Source organism: Ricinus communis, chromosome 3 (genome assembly GCF_019578655.1).
Source record: "Ricinus communis isolate WT05 ecotype wild-type chromosome 3, ASM1957865v1, whole genome shotgun sequence".
Taxonomy (NCBI): Eukaryota; Viridiplantae; Streptophyta; class Magnoliopsida; order Malpighiales; family Euphorbiaceae; genus Ricinus; species Ricinus communis.
This window is the reverse complement of record NC_063258.1, coordinates 28,065,096-28,093,083: the sequence shown is the minus strand read 5'-3', so window position 1 is coordinate 28,093,083 and position 27,988 is coordinate 28,065,096. Positions and strand designations below refer to the sequence as shown.

General features: G+C 33.8%; 6 protein-coding genes across 9 annotated transcripts; 3 read left to right on the top strand and 3 right to left on the bottom strand.

The window, feature by feature from the left end:
* The first annotated feature begins 55 nt into the window (after positions 1-55).
* LOC8265079 (serine acetyltransferase 5) lies at positions 56-1,798 on the top strand. The gene is made up of 2 exons (XM_002514104.4): positions 56-564; positions 1,061-1,798. Exons 1-2 carry the CDS (start codon positions 166-168, stop codon positions 1,550-1,552), a joined length of 891 nt encoding a protein of 296 aa, XP_002514150.1. The 5' UTR covers positions 56-165; the 3' UTR covers positions 1,553-1,798.
* Positions 1,799-3,210: 1,412 nt separating this feature from the next.
* Positions 3,211-4,908, top strand: LOC8265080 (pentatricopeptide repeat-containing protein At2g15690, mitochondrial). The gene has a single exon (XM_015716223.3). The coding sequence runs from the start codon at positions 3,317-3,319 to the stop codon at positions 4,715-4,717; it is 1,401 nt and encodes a 466-aa protein (XP_015571709.1). The 5' UTR covers positions 3,211-3,316; the 3' UTR covers positions 4,718-4,908.
* Positions 4,909-5,094: 186 nt separating this feature from the next.
* Positions 5,095-8,277, bottom strand: LOC8265081 (mitochondrial carrier protein CoAc2). The gene is made up of 7 exons (XM_002514106.4): positions 7,847-8,277; positions 6,828-6,913; positions 6,512-6,719; positions 6,099-6,225; positions 5,814-5,998; positions 5,611-5,733; positions 5,095-5,491 (listed from the first exon to the last, which is right to left on the bottom strand). The coding sequence occupies exons 1-7, from the start codon at positions 8,003-8,005 to the stop codon at positions 5,363-5,365; spliced, it is 1,017 nt and encodes a 338-aa protein (XP_002514152.1). The 5' UTR covers positions 8,006-8,277; the 3' UTR covers positions 5,095-5,362.
* An 804-nt stretch (positions 8,278-9,081) lies between these two features.
* Positions 9,082-11,368, bottom strand: LOC8265082 (thiamine phosphate phosphatase-like protein). Its single transcript, XM_002514107.4, has 4 exons — positions 11,130-11,368; positions 10,714-10,835; positions 10,376-10,577; positions 9,082-9,640 (listed from the first exon to the last, which is right to left on the bottom strand). The coding sequence occupies exons 1-4, from the start codon at positions 11,265-11,267 to the stop codon at positions 9,341-9,343; spliced, it is 762 nt and encodes a 253-aa protein (XP_002514153.1). The 5' UTR covers positions 11,268-11,368; the 3' UTR covers positions 9,082-9,340.
* A 998-nt stretch (positions 11,369-12,366) lies between these two features.
* On the bottom strand, positions 12,367-16,855 carry LOC8265083 (protein NDL1). The gene is made up of 11 exons (XM_002514108.4): positions 16,521-16,855; positions 15,045-15,144; positions 14,551-14,648; positions 14,319-14,407; positions 14,081-14,141; positions 13,913-13,999; positions 13,751-13,828; positions 13,599-13,655; positions 13,404-13,459; positions 13,175-13,310; positions 12,367-12,923 (listed from the first exon to the last, which is right to left on the bottom strand). Exons 1-11 carry the CDS (start codon positions 16,578-16,580, stop codon positions 12,714-12,716), a joined length of 1,032 nt encoding a protein of 343 aa, XP_002514154.2. The 5' UTR covers positions 16,581-16,855; the 3' UTR covers positions 12,367-12,713.
* Positions 16,856-23,257: 6,402 nt separating this feature from the next.
* Positions 23,258-27,962, top strand: LOC8265085 (pentatricopeptide repeat-containing protein At3g24000, mitochondrial). Of its 4 annotated transcripts, XM_015716143.3 has the most exons (4): positions 23,258-26,523; positions 26,616-26,721; positions 26,859-27,007; positions 27,144-27,962. In XM_015716143.3, the coding sequence occupies exon 1, from the start codon at positions 23,538-23,540 to the stop codon at positions 26,448-26,450; it is 2,913 nt and encodes a 970-aa protein (XP_015571629.2). In that variant the 5' UTR covers positions 23,258-23,537; the 3' UTR covers positions 26,451-26,523; positions 26,616-26,721; positions 26,859-27,007; positions 27,144-27,962. The 4 variants fall into 4 exon arrangements, with proteins under 4 accessions (XP_015571629.2, XP_015571631.2, XP_015571628.2 ...); XM_015716145.3 differs by having other exon boundaries at positions 26,621-26,721; positions 26,859-27,962; XM_015716142.3 differs by having other exon boundaries at positions 26,859-27,962.
* The last annotated feature ends 26 nt before the right edge of the window (positions 27,963-27,988 follow it).

Here is a 27,988-nt window from a genome sequence, read left to right as displayed (position 1 = left end):
GGCAAATTGCAACTTAAGCCCACTCAATCAGCAGAAAAAACTCATCCTCTCGTGCTTCGCAGACAATAAAACTGAACAAAATAGTAATCCAAATTATCGACAGACCCAACTTCTCTTTGATCTCATCAAATTATAAAACTGAAAAAAGAAAATTTACAAAAACCGATGCCGGCCGGCGAGCTACGCTATTCTCCTCCGCCAACTCCACAGGCAACAAATGACTCAATCACAACCCACGAAGACGAGGGATGGGTGTGGGCGCAGATTAAAGCGGAGGCTCGGCGAGACGCGGAGTCAGAGCCAGCATTAGCTAGCTACCTCTATTCAACGATTCTGTCTCACTCTTCCCTTGAGCGGTCTCTCTCTTTCCATTTAGGGAACAAGCTTTGCTCATCTACGCTTCTATCTACTCTTTTATATGATCTTTTTCTCAATACTTTCTCTTCCGATTCTTCTCTTCGTGCTGCTGCTGTCGCTGATCTTAGGGCTGCTCGTGTTCGCGACCCTGCTTGCGTTTCGTTCTCTCATTGCCTTCTTAATTATAAAGGGTTCTTGGCTTGCCAGGTGTGTAATTCAAGTTTTTTATGAATGAACATCTGAATCATTAATCTATGCTCTGTTTGCAACGTCAAGAAATTGCAAAAATTCACTGGAGCTGCTTTTTTTTTTTTTTTTTTAATTTGCTAATTGATAAAATTATTTTCGTGGTAATTTAATTTTGTCAATTCCCATGTTTCAAAAGCTCATTAAGAAAACTCCATTTTTAAAGATGAAAACACGCCAGAACTGATATGATTTTGAAAGAATTAATTTCATGTGATTTGTTGCAAACAATGCCAATATGCCACTTAAATTTCAATTTTCTTAATAAAATTTAATTTAAGCGAATTCTAACTCAAGAATCATTCCAAACACGGAGGGCAGGTTCTTTTATGTTACTATATAATACATGAAATATCGACCTTTTGTTGATAGAAATTATTTACGGTTAGGATTACAAAGATCAAGTTAACATTTACTGTTTTTTGTTTGGATTCTCTCTTTCATGGCTTTAAAGTAGGCTCATCGAGTTGCTCACAAGTTGTGGACCGAGGCACGCAGGCCATTGGCACTGGCTTTACACTCTCGAATATCTGATGTTTTTGCTGTTGATATACATCCAGCAGCAAAGATTGGGAAGGGGGTATTGTTTGATCATGCAACTGGTGTTGTCATTGGTGAAACAGCAGTGGTTGGGAATAATGTGTCAATTTTGCACCATGTTACACTTGGAGGAACAGGGAAAGCATGCGGTGATCGACATCCCAAAATTGGAGACGGAGTGTTGATTGGAGCAGGCGCGACAATTTTAGGAAATGTTAAGATTGGGGAAGGAGCAAAGGTTGGGGCTGGCTCAGTGGTGCTGATTGATGTTCCCCCTCGAACTACAGCAGTGGGAAACCCTGCAAGGTTGGTGGGTGGAAAGGAAACACCTGCAAAGCATGAGGAATGTCCTGGAGAATCCATGGACCATACTTCTTTTATCTCAGAGTGGTCAGATTATATCATTTGATACGCTGCTGGGCTTATATTGTGCTACATATGGGTTATAACTTTATACTATGCTGTGTATTACCAAATTATGCGGTGCTTGGTTGGCTTAGATAGATTTGGGTCAGCACGAGAAATGTTAAGCTAACATTTTATATAGTTACTGTTTGTATTGAGCAATAAAACTCATCAGAAACTAATCTCATTAAGCAATAAACTGTATTTTGAGTTAAAAGGAGGAATTTAATTCCTTTTCCTTTCTGGCAAAGAGTCTGATATTGCTTCAATTCATGTGATGCCTGAATATTCGTTTAAATGTTGGATTTCTTATAATGAACATTTTCTGAAGTGCTTCTCTCTGAGAACTGAAAACCAATATGCATCAGATATCCCATCCGCATTTTAAATTGGTAGTTTTCTTCCTTTGTTTGCATTGCAAGTAGTTTTTCTATTCTCCTTTCAAATTGAATTTACTTAGTACATCGTTGTATTCCTTTCTGCTGAGCAAAGAGCTGGCGATGATGGTGAATGTATAAAATTATTTACAAAGTTCTCTGATGGTCTGATTCTGCTTTGAGATGGTTTTGTTATGGTAAGTGATAGTTGTGTGATTCTGCTATCAGTCATCATGAGTATGTACATTCTTTATTCTGAAATATAGACCAAATTATAATATGTATCCTTTGTGTTTCTGACGTCCCTAATTTGTTGTTGTGGAAGTTATTGACCATCTGACCTTTGTAGGTATTATCAGTTTGAATGGAATCGTTTATCTTGCTTTACAACTAGAGATGTTCTGACAAGAATATAGGATTGAATTTTTGAGCAATACCTGCAGATTTATAGTAGCATTCATCAATCCACAGAAATGGAACATTTGCCCTTGCAGTTGAAAAATGTTTAGCAGTCATTTTCTATTTCCAGGGTGGAAGATTTGCTTATGAAATGGATTGACAGGTCCATTTTGTAATGGAAAGTGATGCAATAAGTTTCTGTTTCAAAATCTTATTGCATGAATGGCCACAAAGTTGGGTTTCTCAGAAAATAATTTTGGAATGGGCAGTCCAGGGTATGTTGGAATTGCTTAGGGTGGTGATGCACTCCAATAATAAATTTTGGACATCAGAACAAACCCAATAGGGTTGTACATGCTAGGCTGAGCTTCTCCACAAGTGAACTTGACAAGTTTAATTGGCTCCAGATGAGCTCAATAATGAAAGTATGTTAGATCAGTCATTGATCATCAATTCTGTCCGTAGAATAATGTTGTTACAGCTGCGTTTGGAGACTAGTAGATTAACTTGCATAAGCAAAATTTTATTTATTTCTTATTTTTTACTTTTCTTGAGAGTTGCTTGAACTGCAACCCCAATTGTTCGAGTAAAGCTATCAGAAAGGAAGTCAACATTTGAATATGATTTCCAGTGCAGGATTCTGTAGCCATTTTGTTATCAGTAATTCTTGTGGTCAATTCTCGTGCCATTCAAGAGATAGTGATTGCATAACGTTCAACATGCTCAAACAATCAAGAAGTCTTTATTTTTACAAGCACAATACCAAAAATGAGAAAATAGGCGAGACAAATTAGTTGGTTTAGTTACAGTTATATCAGTTAAGCATTGGGACACGTGTCAAAGTATTATATTTTACATATACGTCACCGTTTAGTTGCTGCACAATCACATTCACTAGTACCGAATAGTCCAAAATTTAAAGATATTAATCGATGCTCAGACCTCACTTGCTTGTTGCTTTATTGTAAGAAAGAGGGAGAGCTGGCATATCAATGGCATCCATGCTTTCTCTTCAACGCACTGGAAACCCAATGATATTATCTCCTCACCTCTCTCAGGGTCTCAACACACATACACCTTCGCTAAATCCAAGTAAATTCAAAACCTTTTGCTCCTCCTACACAGCCTCCAAGTCGCAAAAGAACTCCCGTACCAAGGTTTATCGTAGAAAGATACACCAAAACCCTCCAACTGAATTCAAAGTTCAAAACTTTAATCAAAACAATGATCCCTTACGTGGACACTCCACAGTTGTCCTTCACAATGTTGATTTGATGAGTTTATGCGATGAAGGTAAAGTTGAGGAAGCATTAGAGTGTATGGGTCAGGGTGCTTCTGCGGATTGTAGCGTCTTTGGTGCTTTATTGGATTGCTGTGGGAGTCTGAAGTTGCTTGATATGGGTAAAAGGGTACATGAATTCTTGAGACGGTCAACTTTTGCTGATGATATTGAAATGAATAATAAATTGATCGAAATGTATGGAAATTGTGGGAGTGTGAGAGATGCGCGCAGGGTGTTTGATAAAATGCGCGAGAGAAATATGCGTTCTTGGCATTTGTTGATAAGCGGGTATGCAGCGAATGGGCAAGGAGATGATGGATTGTTGTTGTTTGAGGAGATGAAGGAATCTGGATTACGGCCCGATGAAAATACTTTCTCGGTCGTCTTTGCAGCATGTTCTAGTGCGGGAGCTATAAAAGAAGGTTTATTATTCTTTGAAGCATTAAGGAATGAATATGGTATGAGTCCTAGGATTGACCATTATCTTGGGGTTATTGATATTCTTGGAAAAGCTGGTCATTTGTGTGAAGCTAAGGAGTTCATTGAGAGAATGCCGTTTGAGCCTACTATGGAAGTTTGGATGGCTCTTAGAAGTTTTGCACAAATTCATGGTGACATTGAACTTGAAGATCATGTTCAGCAGCTATTGGTTGCTCTTGATCCTTCTGAAGCCAATGCCAACAAGATAGCATTGCCTCCAAGGAAGAAGCAGTCTGTCATTAATATGCTGGAGGGGAAGAATAGTTTGGGCGAGTATCGGTGCACAGAACCTTACAGGGAAGAGGGATATGAGAAGTTGAAAGGCCTAAATGGGCAGCTGAGGGAAGCAGGTTATGTTCCGGACACGAGATATGTGCTTCACGATATTGATGAGGAGGCAAAAGAGCAGGCATTAATGTATCACAGCGAGCGCTTGGCAATTGCTTATGGTTTGATCAGTACTCCTGCAAGGCAAACTCTTAGAATCATGAAGAATCTCCGTATTTGTGGTGATTGTCACAATGCAATAAAGATCATGTCAAAGATTGTTGGGAGGGAGCTTATTGTCAGGGACAACAAGCGATTCCATCACTTTAAGGATGGCAAATGCTCTTGTGGGGATTACTGGTGAAAATCATTACACTTTGATGCTGTACTGCTGTTATTTTATTTACCTTTAAGCACCCCAAATGCAGTTCACTAAAGGCAAACACATACTATCATGAACTTGTAAAAATGAGAATACTTTTGAGCTGTACATTGTGCTTGTAGTGGAACTGACAAGATTGTTAAATACATAGAAGAGATAAGAAGTAGCAACCAGACCATCTGTGACTATTATGACACTGTTTAACAGGGGGATTTTCTGTTATAAGATGCCCGCAATGTGCTTGACAATGATATTGCTTAATTTCAGTTCAAAATGGACAAGATCCAATCTGTCATGCGCAAACTAGAGATTGTGAAAGGCATGCATCACTACATAATATCTTAATGCAGAATCCATTGTTGATGTTAAAACTTCCGTATATATAAAACGTATGTGGGCTTGTTCTTAAATGAAACAAAATCGCATACTTATGGAGAAACTAATTCCGGTAAATCAATAAAGTTTTCTTCCATATCGTCTGTGAAGCTAGATTTTGTACATAGTTACCAAGGTGGAGTGGGGATAACCTCTGCAGGTAGCGTTGTACAGCTTGAAAGAATTGAATGAGAAACCTAATTACTTTTTGCATGAATATTTAATGGGGTCAAGAATAGGTAATTACATATCTCAAGAGTGAAGGGACGGTTGACTATTTCTTTTATCTGTCACTACTTCTACCACATCTCGAGATGGAACTCTCAGGCATGATTTCATCAGGTCATAAACTGTAAAACCAATTGCCACAGATGGTACAACCTGACAAACCAGATGCTTCGGTTAGTCGAAACATGGTAGAGGAAGTAATAATAATAATAATAATAATAATAATAATAAAGAAAAGAAAAGAAAAGAAAAACAAAGGTGGGGTTTGATACCTTCAAGTAGTTGATGCTTAGCCCTGAAAATAATTGCTTCCACCCTTGCTTTTGAGCGATCATAACAAGGGTTTCAAATGTTCCTCTCAGCTCTGGAGAACTGGAAGCTGCAAGCCTTTGGACCTGTTAAGATGCTATAATGAATTTTCCCAGCTTCATAATTATATTCCAAATTCATGTGTGGTGTATCTAGAAATAGTTACCTGCATTTGCCTTCTCACAACATCGAGAGGGTATGTGAAGGTCTGACCTAACAGACCAGCAACCGATCCGCATACCAGTTTGACCATAATATCTTTTTTGTGCTCCTCAGGAACATGGCGTTTCATCTCCTCATAGAAGTAAAACTTCAAACCAGCATAAGGGAAGATTCCATAAAGCGATGGAGCTGGCAATGGTTTCTAAACATTAATAATTAAAAACCCAAAAGAATGCAGAGCAGTGAAAACACACAATAACAACAAAACTCAATTCATTGCAACACATACCCACACCACGATAGAGACCTCTAAATCCAGATTCTTTGAAGGTCTTTGAGAAACAATCAGAGATTCCTCTATAAGCCTGTTCAGTATTAACAACTGCAGGCATACTCATTTTTGAAGAATTGACAACCTGCACTATCAAATAAAATTCATTCTATGTGAACTCCAGGAAATGTAAAAATCGACGCAAGTCTTGTGCTTCGGGAGGCAAAGGAGAGGATGAGAGGAGAAAGACATCCTATTAGCAACTAGAGTCTACTTGGACTAGCCAAGCCAAGTAGATGGTATTGCTGCCCAACCTCAGCACTCCTGCTCCAAAGACTTTGGCACATTGCAAGGGACCTCCAATATCATCAACTCAATAAAATTTTTGAACCTATATGTGTGGTTGTGAGAGAGAGCCTTTAATTATTTACCTGGTAAGCCAATTTAGTTCGAACTAAATCAAGAGGGTAAGTAAAAAGCACAGCCGTTCCTCCAGCAAATGATCCTGCCACTAAATCAAGTACAGGACCCCTCCCAATATCAGGATAACTAAGAATGATCCATCTACGATATTGCTCATAAGTCATATAATGCAAGGCTGCATAGGGAACAATTCGAGCAACACTGGCTCCATTGCCTCTGTAGATAACCCACAACATAAATGAGAAAAACAAAATAAAAAAAAACAAAATAAAAAGGAGGGGAAACACATATACGAACAAAAAAGGCAATGACTTTGTGATCCACCTATAGAAACCCATAATGCCTTCTGTCTTTGCAATTTTTCTAATGGATCCAAGTAGACCTATAGCCTTGAATTCATCTCTTCTGGTCTGAAAAAGAAAAATAAATGAGCTTTTTCTAAAAAATAAAAAATAAAAAATTTCCCTATGCAGCCTTCAAATAGATAGCTTTATCATAGCATCAAAGTTGGAAGGAAAAGAAAACAATGAGAAAAATGAAATTAGCCATAGAATCACTTTAGACTCCACATTGTTATTATCTTCTTGTGACATGCATCTCAGCCATAGCGTTCTATCACCCATAAAAAATGCACATCAATATAAGAAAAAGGAAAGAATCAAGCCCCATCCACAGAGAACCACATATAGAAATGTAACACCAACCTCAGTCTATGACAGTAAATTTGAAGTGATTGTCAGTTGAAACAGTAAAAAGGAATGCAATTTATTAGCAGGGGCATGACGAAGATCTAATCAACTTCATTGTAAAGCTATTCACATCCTAGATTTCTACAATACATTATCATTTATATCTTAACTAATATAATTATTGCATCGCCACTTTCATCATAGATTGCAGAGAACTAGATATATGCATCTTAATAGGAGAAATCAACCATTATGGGCAATTTCAATAAATTGGATTTCTCTAGTATGGGAAAAGAAGTTATTGTTTTCCATTGAAAAGTATTTTAACTGTTGCATTTTCTAACTATTTTTATTGGTAGGATCACCTTAATTATCAAGAAAATAACTCCAAATAATTGACAAGTCCAAGAACTCCCAATTGGAGACCATCACTCGTCAATTTGGCAAGTCCAGTGAAAGCAAGTTCATAGTCAATTGAAAACCCAATTCTCCTACGATAAAACCCATTGTGAAAGAAACTTAATCATAAATAGAAAAAAAAAAAAAGACAAGCACCAACCATCATCAATCTTGAGAATATGAAAAACCAAGAATTAAAACTGAAAAAGTGAAAAAAGTAATGCAGTCTTTAAACAAAGAATCAAGATTTCTAACCTGAAACAAAATCTTGACACGCTCAAGAGGAGCAACAACAGTCTTTGCAAAGCCACCAGCAACACCACCAGCAATCAGCTCCTTTGCAAAAACAGGCATGGAGTCTATTATCCCATCCAAGAACATAACCATCTCTCTTTCTTCTCTTTTCTTTGCCATTACTATTATTACGCAGAAAGAAAGAAAAGAAAGAGAGAACGTTTGATTAGAGAGGACAATAATTGACGAGTTCGAAAGAAAAGTTTGAAAGGAGTCTTAAAAGAAGGAAGAGAATAAACGTTTCTGCTGGAAGAGGAAGAATTTGGGTGGATTTTTATATGTTTTGGACAGCTGACAAAAGTCAGGGAAACCCAACATTTTAGATTCCCGATTTTTATGAGTAGACAAATATTTATTTTTTTGGAAAGTTATTGGCTACTACTCCAGTTTATTGTTTTCCGACCCACTCTTCTGTATATTTAATATAGTTTTTCGATTCCAATCGACAGCGTTGCTGTGGCGAACTAGACCTTCAGATGAAGCCAGAAATCATCTTGTCCGTTGATTAATAATTAAGAAAAAAAAAAATCAAATCAATTGTTTTTGTCGTTAATCTGCTATGCTACCTAAATGGATGGATTTACATAAAGGTTAATTCTGCGACATCTCCGAACTATGAAGGCCAACGAGTGATGTGCTAATTATCTGTCTTCGTCCCAATTTAAATTATCTTTATCTATTTTATTCAACCGTCTTATATCTTTTTACAAAATATTTTTTTATTTATTAAAAAATTAACAGTCATAAACTTGAATTTAAAATCTCTTTTATTTTCAAAAAAAACATACTTAGTACATATAAAAAATTTCTAAATTAAAACTTCTAACGTTTTTGCTGCTTGAATTAAATTTTAAATATAATTATTTTTTTAATATTATTAATTACATTAACTTATCAAAGCAAATAATTAATTTAAGATTTTTAATCTCGAATTTGTCAAAGCATACATTATTTTACGGCAATTCGTGTGCATCCATATAGCGTGGAATCTAACCTGACCCGATTCAACAACCTATTTAGCAAGGATACCATCAATTACATAAAGAATATTCCTGTCATCGCAGTGAGAATGATGATTTTTACAGAGTACAGACCCTATTCAATATTCATAGTCACTAACGTACTATTAGGAATAATCTTTAAAGATTCAAAACAGGCAGCTGTTTATCATGGATTCAACCACTCGGCACTTCCAATCACAAACAAATTAAAGGACCTTCTTATCAAAAAGTTTGAATAAAATGTAGCTAATGAAATTCATATCCACATCTTGTAAGAAGTTTATAGCTTGACTTGTATATCTAGTTTTCAAATGTGGCACAAAGTTACAGAGGACAAACTATCTTGCTCTAATTGATGGAACTTTCCTACCATTAATGCCACTCTGCTGTCTAGTTAATGAGGAACAGTTACAGTTTGAGAGCATGCTTCTTTAGTGCAAATCTTGCTTTCTGATTAATTCAACTGATTAGAATTGCTACTCTGAATGTTCTTTGCCGTGAAAATTGTGTTGATAAGGTGGAGAAGAATCTCCCCAAGCTCCTCTCCACTACTCCAGTCATGAACTTCTGCCTTGACAAGAGTTGGGTTGCTGCAGATGCGATTCCATAGGGGATAGTCCCTCCTGGGCATCACATAGTCACCTTCTCTAAGTTTCAGGGTTGGACAGAAGTCGCCACTCCCATCTCCAAGGTAAATAAATCTTCTTTTCTCAATTTCAGCAGTTGAAGCACAGATTTGATTAATTACCAGGCCCTGCATATCAAATTTTTGAACATGATGGTCACGTAATAGAAGAGGAGCTAATGTTATATTATGTTGTAAAATTTCTTATGATTTCTTTGACAGTCTAATCTTAAGCACATGCAGAAATGATATAAATGAAAATGTAGTTTTATATTTCTACATTGTTTTCTTCCTGACTTTCCTCCCTTTCTTTAAATCCTGAGGTTTCTTTCAGCTTCTTAATAGAACTCCACATAGTTTGATATTTCGTAAGTATTAAGCCCAGAATGGGTACAGTTCCTAGGCGACCTTAAATTATCCCCAGGACTGAGATAGGCTTGAAAAGACACAAGTTTTCAATGAAAAGGAAAAAATCAACCAGACTCGTGAACCAGGAAAGTTCCCGAGCTGCTAGGAAAGCTAGTGATATGCAAGTCTATCAGTGGAAGTGCATGCCTTCGACTTGATAACATTCCAGTCTAGCTCCTCTCCATTTAAGGCCCAACAAAATACTACTCTGCGTACATCAACGATGACAAAATATAACATGAACATTTTCTCCTTTAAGAGGAGTTCACGCATCAATTTCTCTAGCAGCTCTATAGAACTTCATTGCATATTGCATCACGGTAAGCCAAATTCAGCTCTCACTATGCAATAATGCCAACTGCAAACCCAAGTTCTAATCAAACAAGTAAGAAATCCAACCAATGAACTACTAGAATATATAATATTTTAATCTGCTTAAATTGGAACTGTGTTTACCTTGCACAAATTTGGAGGGCATAAATGACAGCCGTGAGGAGGTGTGCCCAAAGCATGGTAAGGAAAAATCCTAACCCTTCCTTCATCATCTACTAAGCTAGGATTTGTGGTGATCTGCGAGAAGCATCCCAACAATCCATGATGATCCAAGATTTTCTCAATGAAAAACTGATTTGCATCACTAATTATTCTTAATTCACATCTGAAACAAGAAAACAGTATTGCCAGCAGAATAACCTTCAATCAAACACAACAAACACTAAAGAAAACAGAAATTTGAAAAAAAAAAAAAAAAAACCAAAAAGAAAATATCGAAAAGAATAATAAATAGTACACACCCAAGGGCATGAGCTGATTGTATAGCTGCAATAACTTGTGGATGTAATGGACTCCGACTTAAGCACTCAGTAATGTCATCGACTGTTTTTCCTTGTGAGTGAAGCTCCCTCATCATCCTATCCTAAAAGTAGCAGTGCCACATCTTTATAATCATCATAATAATAAAAATAATAATAATAATCCAATAAACTTTGACTAACTCGGTAGCACTGAAATCGTCTTCAGAAAATAATAGTAATAATACTAAAAGTATTCTAACACCTGCAAATTTATCTTAAGAATATAAACCCAAAAATTGTAATACGTAAAAATTCATTTTAATCTTTCATAGAATATAATCTTGAAGGTATAAATAAATAAAATGAACCGTCGTCAACATAAATCTATTCAAATTCATCTAACTGAAAGCACAAACCATGAGGGAATTCCACGGCAAAGTAGAACGCAGTTGATTAAACAATGAGGAGAGTCCCATTTGAGTCACCACCCAACGGTCACTGTCGCCATCAATTAACGTCCTGTCAAAATCGAAAACCACCACTATTTGCGCCATTGCCGCCCGCCACCGGTGGTGGTTTTCACGGCCACCCACCAGTACAGTGGTATTTTAACGCCAAATGGATGTGACTAAAGGAACAAAATCAAACCTTTTATATTATTAAGTTCTGTGAATTTTCATCTGTTGGATTTAGCGAACGATAGATCTAATGGTTAATTAATTTCAATCGCGTGATATACATGCGCACTGAATCATTATCATGTTAAGTAATCTGAACCGTTCGATTAGATGACTGAAAGGAATGAAAATTGATCTGCCTTTACATGATCATTCTAATTGTGAAAACAATTTCTGGTGGGTCAAACAACTTATTATTTTCTTTTCTTGGGTTCATTTGTTCTGTTTTAATTCCTATCTGCATTAGTTTAATTATTTTTCAAGTTAAGGTTCAAAAAGAACCGAGACACAGATAATAAGTAACATTCCATGCTTTAGTTCCAGCATAGAAACAAGATTTATCGAGTTTTCTTTTTCTTTTTAATTCAACTATATCAGAATATTTTTAATGGTATTTTTTATTTTAAAAAATTATGATAAAAGATAATATAAAAAAATATTAAGTGTAACGAACCCTCTATATTATTTTTTTATTTTATTTTAATATCAATAATTAATAGTTCTAATTTTATTTTTAAAGATTTTTACAAATAAAAAATAAAAAATAAAATTATAAAATATTAATAAATTAAGTATAATGGAGTATTTATTAAACATAAAATACAAAATAAAACTTAACATTTTAACTATAAAAAATTAAACTAAATTTTTATTTTATATTTAAAAATACAGAATCCGTAATAATATTGTTTTATATTATAATTTAAAAAAAAAAAAAAGAATTATTAGATCAGAAATCAGTAGCTCTGATAACGCAGAGCTTTTTTTCATTTATTTATTTTAATGGAAGGAGTTGGCTAATTAAATTCATTTAGACAAAATGCACCCACCACAGAGCTCATACTTCCTTGCTTCGATTCTACCCTCTCTGCTGCAGCATAGGTTAATAATTAATAAAAATAGAAAACAAGAAACACAGCAAGACTATAGGAACTGGAAGCATGCATGCAATACAAAAAAATAAAAAACAGTAATATAATTAAGGAGGATTTGTCCCTGTTATTAATTGATCGTCAAATTTCAGTCCTCTTTCATAATTTACAGATTGCTGAATTGAATTGCCTCCTTTATGGCTGACTACAAAAGAATGCATCTCCCCTCTCTCTCTCTCTCTATATATATATATATATCATTTATACCTCTTTTCTCTATCTACAGCACCTTCAATCTCATCTACTTTTTTTGAGGAGCTCTTTTTCAATAAAAATAAAAGAAGAAAAAACAAAGAATTAAGGTTTTTTTTTTTTTTTTTTTTAACTGAAAGTAAAAATGATAAAATAAAAAAATAAAATTCTACCACGTTCCTCCACTTAAATTTTCAAACTAAACACGGGTTTTTATTGGTTTTAGCTTCAAACCCATGCTTTCCGGAGAGAGAAGCTCCGGAGAGATGCAAGAGGGGCTGAGGGGGCTCCTCGGGCTGTCACTGAGATAGCATGGCCTATACAGTCCATACCCCATGAAGAAGTATTCCATAGGGATTAGCATTGCATGTGGTTGTTCTTCTGTTACCATCGATCCACAAGCCTGGACCTGCACAGTTACAAGAGCTTTTGCATTGTAATTGAACTCATCAACAGGTTAAAGCAGTTAAACTTCAAAATACCCCATACTTTCAAACTAAACAATTACCATCAACAATGATACATGACATCAAAATGACTTTGGCCAAAATGGAAAAAAAAAATGAACTCTAATTTCTCAGGACGGATCATCAATTTAGGACAAATAATTAAATCCTTGCGTTTCAAGCATCCCATAAATTCTTAGACCGTGCCTCGTACCTCAACTAAGGCACTGTATCTTCTATCCAATTTTGAGGTCATGTGGAGAGCCTCAGAATGGAAAGGAGAATTATCACCCACAAATATAAGAGTGCGACATCTTAGTGTCTTCAATCCATTAGTAAGGTCAGGTCTCCTGCAGGTTAGAAAGATGGAAATACTTTAAGCATCTAAACTACCATGCAGGTAAAAGATAGGTGGATAAATAATTCTTGCAACTTTTCCATACTTGTTAATTGCTTGAAGAAACCGCAAAATATTTATACTCTGTCTCTCATCAAGCAACTGAAGAAACAAACAGGTACAAGTATTAAACAAGTGTTACCATTTCAAAACCCATAAAATGATTTTTTAAGAGAAAAAGAAAGATTAGGTTGAAGCTAATGTTCAACTCAAGGAAACAAGAAAATTATCAAGCACTAACTTTTCTGCATGCTTGAACTATATCTGATTCTGCAACTTCCACTCCACCACGAACTGCCTGTTACAATTAACAATTATCTGTCTCATTGCTCACTAAATCCAACTTATTGCAGCAAACAACTATGCATTAGTGGGATTTGAAGCACTAAATACCTTGCTGAAGTACCGCTGAAGCAAAAACTCTTTGAGCAATCCACAGACACCATAAAAGTAAAGCAAGTTTGATATCACCTATAGAACATATAAATGAAGTCAGTCAAAGCAAAAGAAGCTCACATTCAGTGAATAAATAACAGCAGCATTTAGAAAAAGAACCTTGTTATAAAACCATTCAGTCCAAGATGGTGCTTTGCATAATGGAGAGACAAGTATCAACCCAAGAACACGCTCTCTATATTTCATCTGAGATGCAAAACTTGATCAGTAAAAAATGGAGGAGATGCCTAGAAAATATTGATCAAAACATTCCAGGAAGGAACATACGGCAAATAAGGTAAGGATGTACGCACCGGCCATCACCCCCATGCACATGACTGAACCTAGACTGAACAAAAGAATTTTCACCCCCAACAAAATCTTGTTAGCATCATGATAAATAAATGAACTCCTATAAACTTCTTTCCAAACAGCAAGAAGTTAGCACTTAGCAATACAAGTACAAGAAGGAACAGTTCCGAATATCATAATTTAACAACAAAATCCAAATATGAAATTCACACACCCAAAGAAATTGAGAACCTCGATGATTTGATCTGCTAAGTCATCAGCAGAAGGCACAGGAGCACTGGGGCAAATTGGAGCTGCGCCCAACTGCAAGAACTCTTGCCAAATGCCAGAAAACAAAGAATGTGAATAGTTTATAACAGGATAATTTATATTGTTTAAAGCGAAATAACTTATGCAAGAAAGCTGGTTTATCATGTTGATAAGCTCGAGTGAACTAATTTACTGACCTCATGTCCAGGGGGACTAATGTGGTAAATGCAGAAGTTGTGAAGCAGCAGAGAGGCTGCTTCAGGACAAAAGAACAATCCTTGAAAACAAGACATATCTGATTAAAAAAAGACAATGAGCGCATACATGTTAGAATGCCAAAATGCAATAATTTAGAAGGGGCAGAGGACCTCTAAGTGTTAAAGTTACAAGTATGATGGCTAGTGTTGCAATTTGACACAAAAGGAAAATGGTGAAATACAGGGAATAGGAACTCAAATGTATATTTTAATATCTTCTAATCTAAATCTAGGATCTCATGCACTGCTCAAGACCAGTTAATGAAGCAATGAAATAAAAAAAAATAAAAAGAACTTCTCTTGTGCAGAAGCAAGTGCCATATATATCATTACAGTTTTCCAAATAATTGGGTGAATAATAAGTATGGGGAAGAAAGAAGAGGAGATAAAGCAGGACGTTTAGAAAGCTATGGGAATTGACACTCTGGACTTACGATTTAGAGCTAAATCGGGATAAGTAATTAGTGCCGGTTTGTCTTGGTCTCCATACACTATAACAGAGATAGAACCGCGGCCAGTTCTTACACGATGTTCCTGAAAAATTTTGCACAGAACACATCTCAAACAGAGAAAATTGTGGAAAGAAAGAAAAAACTCAAATCAGCTAGTAAAGCTAGTAATTGTCAAAAAACAGAATATTTAATCATCATAATAATTTTTAATAACTTATTGTTGCCTTTGGTTAACAAGAGACAGAATTTGTTAGGCATACAGCTTTCAGTAAATAAAGTATCAAGCATCATCCAGATAAAAATATTCTCTAAGAAAAGCTCAACATGTGCACTTAGCCCTGTTTGGATATATGCCAACCTTGCTTGCTACATCGTATTTATATATATGTACCTTTGTAAAAAGGTAGATGGGACAAATAAGTGGTTATTGATTTCAATCATTGTACATTGTTAAAAAGGGATGACAGTTCAAAAGAACCAAGTACGGCATCCCATGTATTAAAAGAAGACATTGACCTGGAACTGATTATCAGACAAATTTGTTTTAACCAAAAATAGAAAAAGAATACACTCACAGCTAGACATGTTAATATAATAAAAATAAAGAAGACAAAAAAAAGTATGGGCGAGGTTTCTTGAATGGAATGCAACTAACTTTGAATAAAACCGAAGTAATGAATTCACCAAAGTATCCAATATCTTTCTTTACCCTCTAAGAACACATTAAACAATGAGGGGAAAAAGAAGAAGATGCGGAGATAACCAGCGATAACAACAACATAAGATAATCAGAAAAGTTTGAAACCGATTCGGATAGAACACAAAATAAACCAAAAGAAAACTTATAATAAATGAACAAATCTAAGAACTGAAAACACAAATATAATCCCAAATAACGATAAAAAGCCAGATACCATGATCTTAAAAGATAAAAAGAAAAACAAGGAGATAGGCAGAGAACAGTAGCGCCACAACAAGATACTGATAAAATCCACAAAATCCTCAGAAAATACCTCAATTAACAATACATGCAGAATACGAATTTCAACGTCCAAAAATGGAAATCACTAACTTTTGGGAGAGGTTAGTGAAAAACCAGAAATACAATTAGCATTTGAGGAAATTAAAAAGCAGCGGGATCTGATTAATCATTATTACCAGATTACTCAGTCTCCGGACATTAATTACTCCAGACTCAATTAGAAGCAGACTCAGATATTTCTCCTTTCTTTAAAAAGATTTTAACCAAATATTTTTTTAATGGAATATGATAAACAAAATGCAACATTTTGGTAACAAACCCAAATCATTAAAAAAAAAAATGATTTTACTCAACTCCAGTTGGTAAAAATAAAAATAAAAACGGAACTGGCAAGAAACCTCGATTTTTGGAAGCTCAAACATACATTTATAGAAACAAATAATGGGCAACAATAACGAAAATATCAGAAAGAAAACCTTTCCGCCGAGATAGATCTTTTCCATATCGACAGAACTGAAATCTTTTGACTCAGACATGGCCGCGGCTCTTTCTCTAACAAGCCAGAAGCCTCTCTCTCTCTCTCTCTCTCTCTCTCTCTCTCTCTGTGAAGAACTCCCTTTTTTTTCTCTCTGTTTATGGGCTTTTTATTTTGTTTGGGCGTTGTCAATGGCTTATCAAACCGATTCTTTCGCTGTTCAAAACTCTCTCTCTCTCTCTCTCTCTCTTTAACTGCAAATAATCATAATAAATAAGAATAACAATAATAAAGTTGCGGTTAACCTCCACCGACGCGCTTCTTTCATTTTTTTCTCTTGCTTTAAATTTCTTGAACATTTTCGTACCAGATTTCTTTTTAAATTCTTTGACATTTTTTTTTTAACTATGGTCAAATGTCCGAATTAAAAAAGAAAAACGGCAACAGAATTGATTGATGATCTATGACTGTTTACATATTTAGCGACCATAGTTATAAGATTGTGCAAGTTTGTACAAGCGCACATTGAACTTATCCCTGCCCAACAAATCATCACATTTCTTTTCCATATTTCCTTTCAATTTTATGAGTTTAACATTAATCATGACACTAATCTCTCAATAATGTATACTTTAAAATTAATCTATTTATACTGTGAAATTGGGAAATGATTGATCATCATGCAGCTATTGCAGCAGTTAAAAAAAAAAAGGACAACTTTATTGACAAAATGGAAAATAATCGATTGGAGAGCATATGGCTCGTATCATTTGGTTTGACTGCCAGTGTATATTGCTTTTTGTTTTCTTTTTTTTTTTTTTGGTTGATTTTAAAATGATGTCCATCTGCCATCGGATCCTCTTTTCACAGGTCCAGTTATGGACCCATCTCGTGCCCTTTTTCTGTGGGGGAGTGAAGTCTGGCATCCTTATACAGTCCTTAGACGCCACAAAAGTTTTCTTTTGTTGCTTGCCGTTGATTTGACTCAATTGCTTAATCATGCCATCTTATTATTCCTAATCACAAACTTCTCTGCATTTCCATGGTAATAAGAAATTGCAAATATTCTTTTTTATTAATGAATGGTATTTGATGATTTTCATTCTAATTAAATAAAAATTATTATTCATCTTATTTAAATGGGTTGAAACTGTATCTTATTTTGGTTACAAATATTTATCTGAAATTTATATTTTATTAGCAATTATCCTCAAAACAAGACTTTCCATCCTTTTAACCGTATATGTTCGGCAACAGAGATTTTTGTTACTCAACTGTTAATCTAAAATAATATAAAATAAAAAAAATTAAAGTGTTGGTTATGTGAGAGACTCAAAAATTAAACTGAGAAATATTGTTTACCTTTTTACCATTCCACACTCTATTGAAAGCAAATATTAATAACAGTAATAATTAAAAGATGGAATATTACTATTTTTTATAAAAATATATTAATAAAACAAATCTCAGAAATGTTTGTAATTACTATTTATTTAGAAGAAAATAATAATAATTAATTATCTGGCATAGGTTATTTTGGTTATGCCAACAATATACTTTTAGTCTAGTTGGATGACAAAACTAAAAGGAAAACGAAAATTGATGAAAAAGGTAAGGTGAGAAATGCGTCATAAATCAGCATTTTCATGTGCTTAACTTAATTAGATCCACGAAATTGAAGTGAACAGAGAATCTATATAAGATGATGCCAAATTGTTTGACCATTTACACCATTTGAGCCTAATGTTGAGAAAAAGGAGCTCTCTGTTGCGTCGCAGTCGGGCTAGCTGTGTAATTTCATTTTCTATTCTTCTTCTTGGTTGGCGCAAAGGTTATAGTATATCTTTTTCAATACAGTTCACATGATTCTTTTCATTTATTTGTTTAATATTTTCACCTATTTATTATTTCAATTGATATCACATGGTGTTGTATTTTGACGTGTCTAAGTTGATATTAGTAAGCGTACAAACCGTTTTTATTGTAAAATGGTAAATTTATCTTGAGGTCTATTTTTCAATAAACTATGAAGTAATTAATTATAAAGATAAATTATTAACATAAAATATTAAAAATAAATCTAAACACTCTAAATCAGTATTTTTGAGAGAATAATATTCATAAAGTTTAGTAATCAAATGGTAAATAAATGTGCAATGCAAATACAAATGTAAATGCTTACGATTTAAAACTATATACTAAAAATAGTATTTAGTCTAGCCATTTACTTAGTAATTTTTTTGTTTTATTTTAAGCTTATAGCTAATGAATGAGATGTTGATATGTCTTTTCCTTTAGTTATTCAAACTAATGATGCAACTACAGTTTTTCTACCAACATAGATTGAAGTAAAGTTGGTGTCTCTAATACATTTAACCTAAATATGAATACAATTACTACTGCTAAATTAATATGATGGTTAACTAAGAATAATAACTGAAACTAATAAATATATAAAGATAAATAAATTATTTATTAAATAAATAAATAACAAGATTCATATAAAAGTAAAAAAGCTAAACCTAAACAATTATAAAAGCTAGTCTAACATATTTAACTCAATAATCATTGTATTAAATAGAAAGACATAAAACAATAAAGTAAAAGGTCCTCTAGATCCAGAATTTCTTCAAGTAGGAGGATAATCGTCCTCACTCTCCACTTATTGAAAAACTCTTTAAATTTTAAAAAGAATAATGAAAACTAAACTAAAGTGTTTATGAAAGAACTATAAATAAAATAATGATAGACAAATGTAGAGAGCATTTAGGAGAGAGCTCTCATCATCCTCCTAGAACTAAGTCTGTATAAATATATATAGAGAAGAGTTTTCATCTAAGTAAGTCTTCCTAGAGATAAATATACTAATATAAGTCTATTTAATATATAAAAATATATGTATTTTTATCTCCACAAAGTACTATCTTATAAATAACTTTTAATATAAATTCCTAATAATTATATAAAATGACTAAAATATCCCTTGGGTCTTATAATTTTTTAGTCAGGTCTTGCAAATAACAGTCTATGCGTCTTAATATTGGGTATTACATGAACATGTCAAATTAAAATTTTTTTTGAGTATTTAACTCTATATTTTTCTCTCTTAGCTAATATTACCTGAAAATAGATAATTAAGCTTAAATGAGATATAAACATATAATTTCATCATATTATATATAAAAATCATATTATTAAAGTTTTAAAATATCTTGAATATCTATATATAATTTGAACCTATCATTAAATTAAAAAACAAAAACAAAAACAAAGACTAAAATTCGTTTTTTCTTTTTATCTTTCGTTACGAATTATCAAACTAATTAACGTGTTTTATTTAACTATGAAGTGATTGAGCTGACATGGTTGAATTTTAATCTGATTTCATAATTTGATGTCATTTAAATTATTAAAATCAAAAGTTTCTACTCTTGTTAAGAAAATTAAAATAAAATTTAATTGATCACAATCAATCTGACAAATCAACGTGTAATTTTATTTTTATAACATTTAAAAACAATTAATTACACATTTATTTATCAAATACTAAAAAATTAAATCAATAGTAAGGTGTAATCTTTTCCTTATATAAATACTCAAATATGTTGGGGGAAAAGAAGAACCATGTATGTGTTTAGTCAAAGTATGAGGCTGTGCAAATGGCGTAACCAAAAAAACGGCAAATTTTTCTCGGCAGTGTTATTCCTTAAAATCCCACAATTTTATTTCCTAAAAGAAAAAAAATAATCTAAATATAAATTTAAATGTTTTGTTTCAAATATTAGTTTTATGAATATTTTATTAATAAATATATTTTGATATAAAAAATAAAAATAAACATAAAATATTTACTTGTAATAATTATCAATCATGTTGATAGAATAGTAAATTGAAATTCTATAGGCGTTTTACTAGGTGGACTAAGACACGTATCAACTTTATAGACATTTTTTGACAAATCTGATTGTTGAAATGTCAAATTTAATCTTTTTTCTTTTGTTGCACTTATAAAAGAAGAATTTAATACCTTTGTAATAGAGGAATATAAAACTCCTATAAAATGAGAATTCAAAACTTTTACAATGAAAGATTATAAAACTCATTAAAAAATAATAATATTTATTTATTAAAACTAATTAATAACAAAAAATTACCGCCAATCTAAATATGATCGACGGGAGATTGAAAAGTAAAATTTTGATAAAAAACAAGAAAGATAAGAGTAAAGGCTACTAGAATTCTCCTAATATTCCTACTCTTCTTTCCCTGTTATTAGCATGTAAAATTGTAGATTAATTCTTACATAGTATTTGATTAAAATTTATAAAATTTATTAAATTTATTTGTGAATGTAAAGTTTATATACTTAAAATGAAATAAAAGTTAATTTAATATTATAAATAATTGAATTTACATAAAATTGATTAAAGCTAAACTAAATTTTAACAAAATAAATAAAATTTGTAAATAAATTTAATATTATTAAGTCAATATATTTTATAACATCAGAATATTTAGTTCAATTTTTTATTAATCTTATATTTTTTAAAATAATATAATTTTTTTTTATATAAATTTCAACTAAACAGTACCTTAGTATAAACAGTTTGGGAGGAAAATGAAACGAAAAATAAAAATTACATGTTTTGGTATTCATTTCGAATTTTTAATTTTTTAATAGATGTCAATCTTTTTCCGTCAGAGAAGCACGCTATTGGTGGTTCCATTTTTCAATTTAAGATATTCTACCATCATACATCGATTTGTTTTAGCTTACTATCATAATTCAAATTAATACGTCAATAATGAAAAATAACAGGAGAAGGATGGTCATGGCTCATCATCCTTGTCGCCTTATATAAAATGGTGAAAGGTTACAATTTTATAACGACAAATATCAACATAGGATTAGATTTTTCTTGACTACTATATCTAGATCTATTATATTCAAATAGTTAGATGAGCAATATTTATATTATTTTATATATATCTTGTTCTCTAAATTTCGAAAAATTATTTTAATTAAATATAATATATTAAAAGAAACTATTATTTTTTATATTTACGATTTTCGAATTTCTCGTGAATAAAAAATATAATATATCATAAATAGCTTTAATTTATAAAATATTTTAATTTTTTTAAAAAAGAATATATATATATGCCGGTCCTTCGGTTTAACAATAAGCCCTTTAAGATCAAATGTATTACTGATCCATTTGATCTTAAAGGGGTTATTGTTAAACCGAAGGGACCGGCATTAGAAAACTATGCTATACTTTCAAGTGCTCTCTTCTTTCATTTGGAAAAACTGCGACCCTTGTTTCTAAATTTATTTATCTCTGCATTAAGATTGTAGAACAGAAAACATGACTTACATAAGCAAAACTGAAAATTTGCAGTAAAATACATAATAACCTTTCAACGGTAGAAAAGACCTGCATGCCAAATCCTCTATTGCCTGAATCCTGGTCATTCCTCGCCAGAGATGTGGCACCGGCACAAAGGGCAACGATTACTGTAAGAAAGCCAGGAGGAGATACAAGCTGCATGGTACACGTGGCCACATGGGGTTTGTTTTCCACCAATTCTACTTGATTCGAAACCTTCCATGCAGAAGATACAAACTTCATCATCTTCTGTCGCTGGTATCGTTGTTGGCATGTGATTATGATGACGATGATCCGCCGGTACTACTACTTGCGGAGAGTTATTTGCTGGCGTGGTTTGATGATGGCTAATCTCTTGCAAAGTTAGAGCTACATCGAGATCGAAACTTAAATTAGCTGCGTTCTCTGTGAGACAGAGAGCCTCGTCAAGGTCGAAGCTTGCATTGGCCGTGGCCATATCGATCGTTGAATGGGCAGAGATATATGGCTGTAGTTAGTGTACCAGTTGTTCTATTGATGCTAGGATTTTATAGAGAGTTTAGTGTTCAGGAGAGGAAACTAAAGGGACAAAGAAAAAGAACAAAGGAAAAAAAGTCACTTTTTCATGTTTTGGATGATAGAAAAATAACGAGGAAAAGAAAAACATGTGTTATTTTTCTCCATATTAAATTAATACATAATTGATACCTATTTATTAATTTTAATTTTTTATTTAAATTTAATATTTATTTCTATTCATCCACCAAATTTTATTAATATATATATAATTTTAAATAAAAAAAATTGATAAATTATTCAATATCAAAATATAATTATATATACATCAAATTTACGGATGAATAAAAAAATAAGTAAATAAAAAAGTCTCCATCTTTAATTTTAATCCTTTAATAATAACATAGCATTTATTTTGTGATATTATAATTAAACACCTTTTTTTTCTTTCAATTGATACCATTTTTTCTTTTTATCTGTCAATAAATTTATGCTACTTTCTTTTAATTATTAGTTTAATAATTGATACTTTTATCAGCTAATATAAACATAAATATCTACAATTTATTTTTATTATTTATTTTAAGATTTCATTATTATATAATTTTTTTTAGCCCTAATGCAAATTATTTTATTTGAATGTCAAAAATTGTAAATAAATTAAAAGAATCTATTAATATTTAAATTATTAAGCAATTATTAAAATATTTTGATAAAAAATAATTAAAAATAATCATCTTAATTCAAAAAGCTTTAGTTTTTATAAAAACTAAAAGTAATCTAAAATCGGAAGAAAAAGATATTTTTACGCATGTGCACCATATCATCTTTTGAGCAGTCTTTTTATCAAAAAATGGTATAAAGAATGTTTGTGATGCTGAAAATTTCTATTTAATGTTACAAGCTGATAGCAGCCTCAAAAGTCCATCGACTCTGAGTATAATTTAGCCCGACTTTTAAGTGAAGTCGTTCGAGATCAAAAAACATTATCGTTTTAAGTTTTCTAAGCGATCGTTTCAGCCCCACAGTGACTTGGGCACTTGGTTGCCACACACAGTTTGTTTTGGTTATTAGTTTGATGCATTTTTACGCGCCAAAATTGTTCCAAGAAGTGAATTTTAGTGTTTAAATTAATGGAATTCGACTTTATAGCTCTAAAAATGCGCGTTTCCTCGCCAGCTTTTCAATGCTTCTTTTTACCCAATCGCCCAACTTACATTTCTTCAATGAAGTTGTATAATAATTTCCATTCAAGTTCAGCTTCAGTGAGAGTAAGATTTTCAGGTTGCACTGCTGATACTGCTCAGGAGGTTAATAAAAGGATACCCAGAAAGTTATCAAGTCCTAATTGGTCATTAATTGATAAAAGCGAAACAAATGAAATAATAAGCTTTGCTTCGAAGGAGGTATTAAAGCGGTATTCCGGGATGCTGCGCGAGTGTGCTTCAAAAGGGAATCTAAATGAAGGAACAGCAATTCATGGGAATGTGATTAAAAGTGGATTAGAGCCAGATTCCCATTTATGGGTCTCTTTGATAAATTTATATGCAAAATGTGGGAGCTTGGCGTTTGCACGTAAGGTGCTTGTTGGAATGCGTGAACGAGATGTTGTGTCATGGACTGCGTTAATTGCTGGGTATGTGAGTGAAGGATGCGGAAGTGACGGTGTTAAGGCGTACTGCGAAATGAGAAAGGAAAATATATGTCCTAATGAATTCACATTGGCCACTGTTTTAAAAGCATCCTCTATGTGCTCAGATATAAAATTTGGGAAGTTAATTCATTTAGAAGCTATAAAAACCGGGCTGTTATTGGATTTGTTTGTTGGTTCTGCACTTGTTGACCTTTATGCAAAGTTTGGTGAGATGGAACTTGCTGACAGAGTGTTCTTTGGGATGCCAGAGAAGAATAATGTGTCATGGAATGCTCTGCTTAATGGTTATGCACAAAGGGGGGATGGCAAGAGCGTATTGAAGTTGTTTTGTAGGATGTTAGAGTGTGAAATGAACTTTACTAATTACACTCTATCTACTGTATTAAAGGGTTGTGCGAACTCTGGGAATTTGAGGGAAGGGAAGGCTTTGCATTCTTTGTCAATCAGGAGAGCGTATGAGCTTGATGAATTTCTTGGTTGTAATCTTGTTGATATGTACTCTAAATGCGGGATGGCATACGAGGCATTAAAAGTTTTTAACATGATAGAAGAGCCTGATATAGTTGCCTGGAGTGCAATAATCACTGGCCTTGATCAGCAGGGCCATAGTCAAGAAGCGGCTGAGCTTTTTCACCTAATGAGACAAAAAGGAGTTAGACCCAATCAATTTAGCTTTGCTAGTGTTATTAGTGCTGCTACAAATGTAGGTGACCTGTATCTTGGTCAAAGTATCCATTGTTGTATATGCAAATATGGATATGAATCTGATAATTCAGTTGGCAATGCACTGATCACGATGTACATGAAAAGTGGATTTGTGCAAGATGGTATCAGGGTATTTGACACAATGACAAATAGGGATTTAGTTTCATGGAATGCTCTTTTATCTGGGTTCTATGACTTTGAAACTTCTGATCAAGGCTTAAGAATCTTCTGCCAGATGCTTATGGAAGGCCTTGTGCCCAACTTGTACACATTTGTTGGTGTTTTAAGGTCTTGTTCGAGCCTTTTGAATGTGTGGTTTGGAAAGCAAGTACATGCTCATATCATAAAGAACAGTCTTGATGGTAATGATTTTGTTGGAACAGCTCTGATTGACATGTATGCGAAGAACAGATGTTTGGAAGATGCAGATGTAGCTTTCAATAAATTAACAAATAGGGACCTCTTCACCTGGACGGTCATCATTGCTGGTCATTCACAAACTGATAAAGCAGAAAAAGCTGTCAAGTACCTAGGCCAGATGCTAAGAGAGGGTATAAAACCCAATGAGTTCACTCTGGCCAGCTGTTTAAGTGGATGTTCACGAATGGCGACCCTGGGAAATGGGCAACAGCTACATTCTCTGGCAATTAAGTCTGGACATTCTGGTGATGTATTTGTCAGTAGTGCACTGGTCGATATGTATGGGAAATGTGGGTGCATGGAAGATGCTGAGGCCATTTTTAAGGGCTTGTTTTCAAGGGACACAGTTGCATGGAACACAATTATTTGTGGATACTCACAGCACGGGCAAGGGCAGAAGGCTCTTGAAGCCTTTAGGATGATGTTAGATGAAGACATTGACCCTGATGAGGTCACTTTCATAGGTGTTCTTGCTGCATGTAGCTACATGGGTTGGGTTGAAGAGGGGAAAAAGCATTTTGATTTGATGAGCAAAGTTTATGGAATTACTCCTTCAATTGAGCATCATGCTTGTATGGTTGATATTCTTGGTCGAACTGGAAAATTTAATGAGGTTGAGGTCTTTATTGAGGAAAAGAAGTTAGCCCCGTATTCCTTGATTTGGGAGACTGTTCTTGGGGCATGTAAGTTGCATGGAAATGTTGAATTTGGTAAACAAGCTGCTGAGAAACTCTTTGAATTTGAACCTAAGATGGACTCCAGTTATATATTGCTATCAAATATTTTTGCTGCCAAAGGTAGGTGGGACAATGTGAGAAGCACCAGGGCTATGATGTCTACTCAGGGTGTTAAAAAGGAACCTGGGTGTAGTTGGATAGAGGTTAACGGTCAAGTCCATGTCTTCACATCTCAAGATGGTTCACATCCAAAATCAATGGAAATCTACACCAAATTAGAGGAGTTAGGGCAAAAATTGACTTCCATAGGTTATACACCAAAGACGGAAAATGTGCTTCATAATGTCAGTAACAAAGAAAAAAAGGAACTTCTTTACCATCACAGTGAGAGGTTGGCTCTTGCTTTTGCACTTATAAGCACCAGTCCTGTTAAACCAATTCGGATTTTTAAAAATCTTCGTATTTGTGGGGATTGCCATGATTTTATGAAACTCATGTCAAGCATCACAAACCGTGAAATAGTTGTCCGTGACATCAAGCGTTTCCACCATTTTAAGAAAGGCACTTGCACTTGTCAGGATTATTGGTAATTTTGCTGTAGGGTTATGCGATGCAATTGATGGAAGGTTCGTCTTGGTCAAATGCTATTTTTCCTATTCATAGGTAATATTCCTGGATACGGTGCATTTATTAATTCTTGTATCTTTTTTGTTCTGTCATTTCTTTCACTCATTTTTTGTAGTCTCTTTGCTCAGAGCAGTTATCACAACTTGAAACTTCATGGGACATTCTGATTGATGCCTTAAGATGGTTATTTGAGGAGATGTTTTCAGGAAACAAGATGGCCTCCCAGCACTGAAGGTTTCAGATTGCTACTCTTTCATGTTTTATTGATATAGTTCTGAATCCTCAGGGATTCTTATCATTTGAACTGCTTGTACTAATACTGGGAGAGAGAGTTTACAGCACTTCTAACTTGTTTTATTTTCTCTTTACAGGCCTTTGTTCCAATGCCATAGCTGCGGTTATGGCCAGACTGCAGTGAGCTTTGAGAAGCCACTGCGGATTCCTCAATGCAAGAGCAAGAACCTAACTAATGTTTCATTGAATAACTGATGACCATTTGTGCACATCAATCCAGCATTCAGTTAAACTTTTCAAGTCATTTTGACTCTTTATTCATTCTATCCTATTTCAGATTTTGCTGCTTCTTGTTTTAACCCTTTGAGGGTAGTGCTTTAGCCTATAATGACAATGGCAACTAAATCCTAAATTTGGTGCAGTTTATTACTAGTATTGTCACGCTGGATGCTAAATAAGAGTTCTAGTTTCCACTCTTCCGAGTCGTGGAACACTGTTTGTTGGCATGCTATTGGATTAGTTGCAGAACCTGCTGAAATCAGTGCTTGCAGAAATTTTTCATGTTTTTCTGCTGATGTTCCTCGGACAGAATCACAAATGCTGATTTAGGTGCATCCATGAGAAGCCATGTGACGTGAGTTGCTCTAGTGTTTCAGCCATGGGGAAAAAGTGTGTTCCAACTTCAGCAATGTTGGTAAGCCAGTTCTCTGGGTGGGGTCAAATTTAGAGGTTTTTCTTCTTGAAAGTCAAGCAGCCATCTTCTTCTTGGGAGGATCAAGGACAATGCCCTTAAGACCCTTTTACAAGGCTTTACAGGGTAAATCTGAGAGTCTAGAGGTTGTACTGGAAGGCGCTATGCAGGTTGATGATGAGGAGCATGAACAATTTGCTGCCGACCAGAGCTCTTGTCCAACAAGTTGATTCATAGTTGTGGAATTTATTTAATTTCTTTTCTTTAAAATAAAAATAAAAGCATATATTCAGATTCTAGTTCTACATGCTGATAATGAGAAATGAGCAAGTGAAATTGAAGTTCGCTCCTCACTTTAATGGCTTGTGATAAATGTTGTTGGGAAGATTTAGACCTCAAATTACATGTTTAACTCCGTTATTTCAAATCAAATAATGCCTTGAGTTCTTCTGGTTGTATAAAGGCATTAAGGCGCAGAACCACTGTATTGTAGGAAGATATTATAGGTTTCTTGTTTTTCTTTTGACAGGGCTTAGTAACTTATCTCTAAGGTTGCTGGAAATTAATACAAGCTTG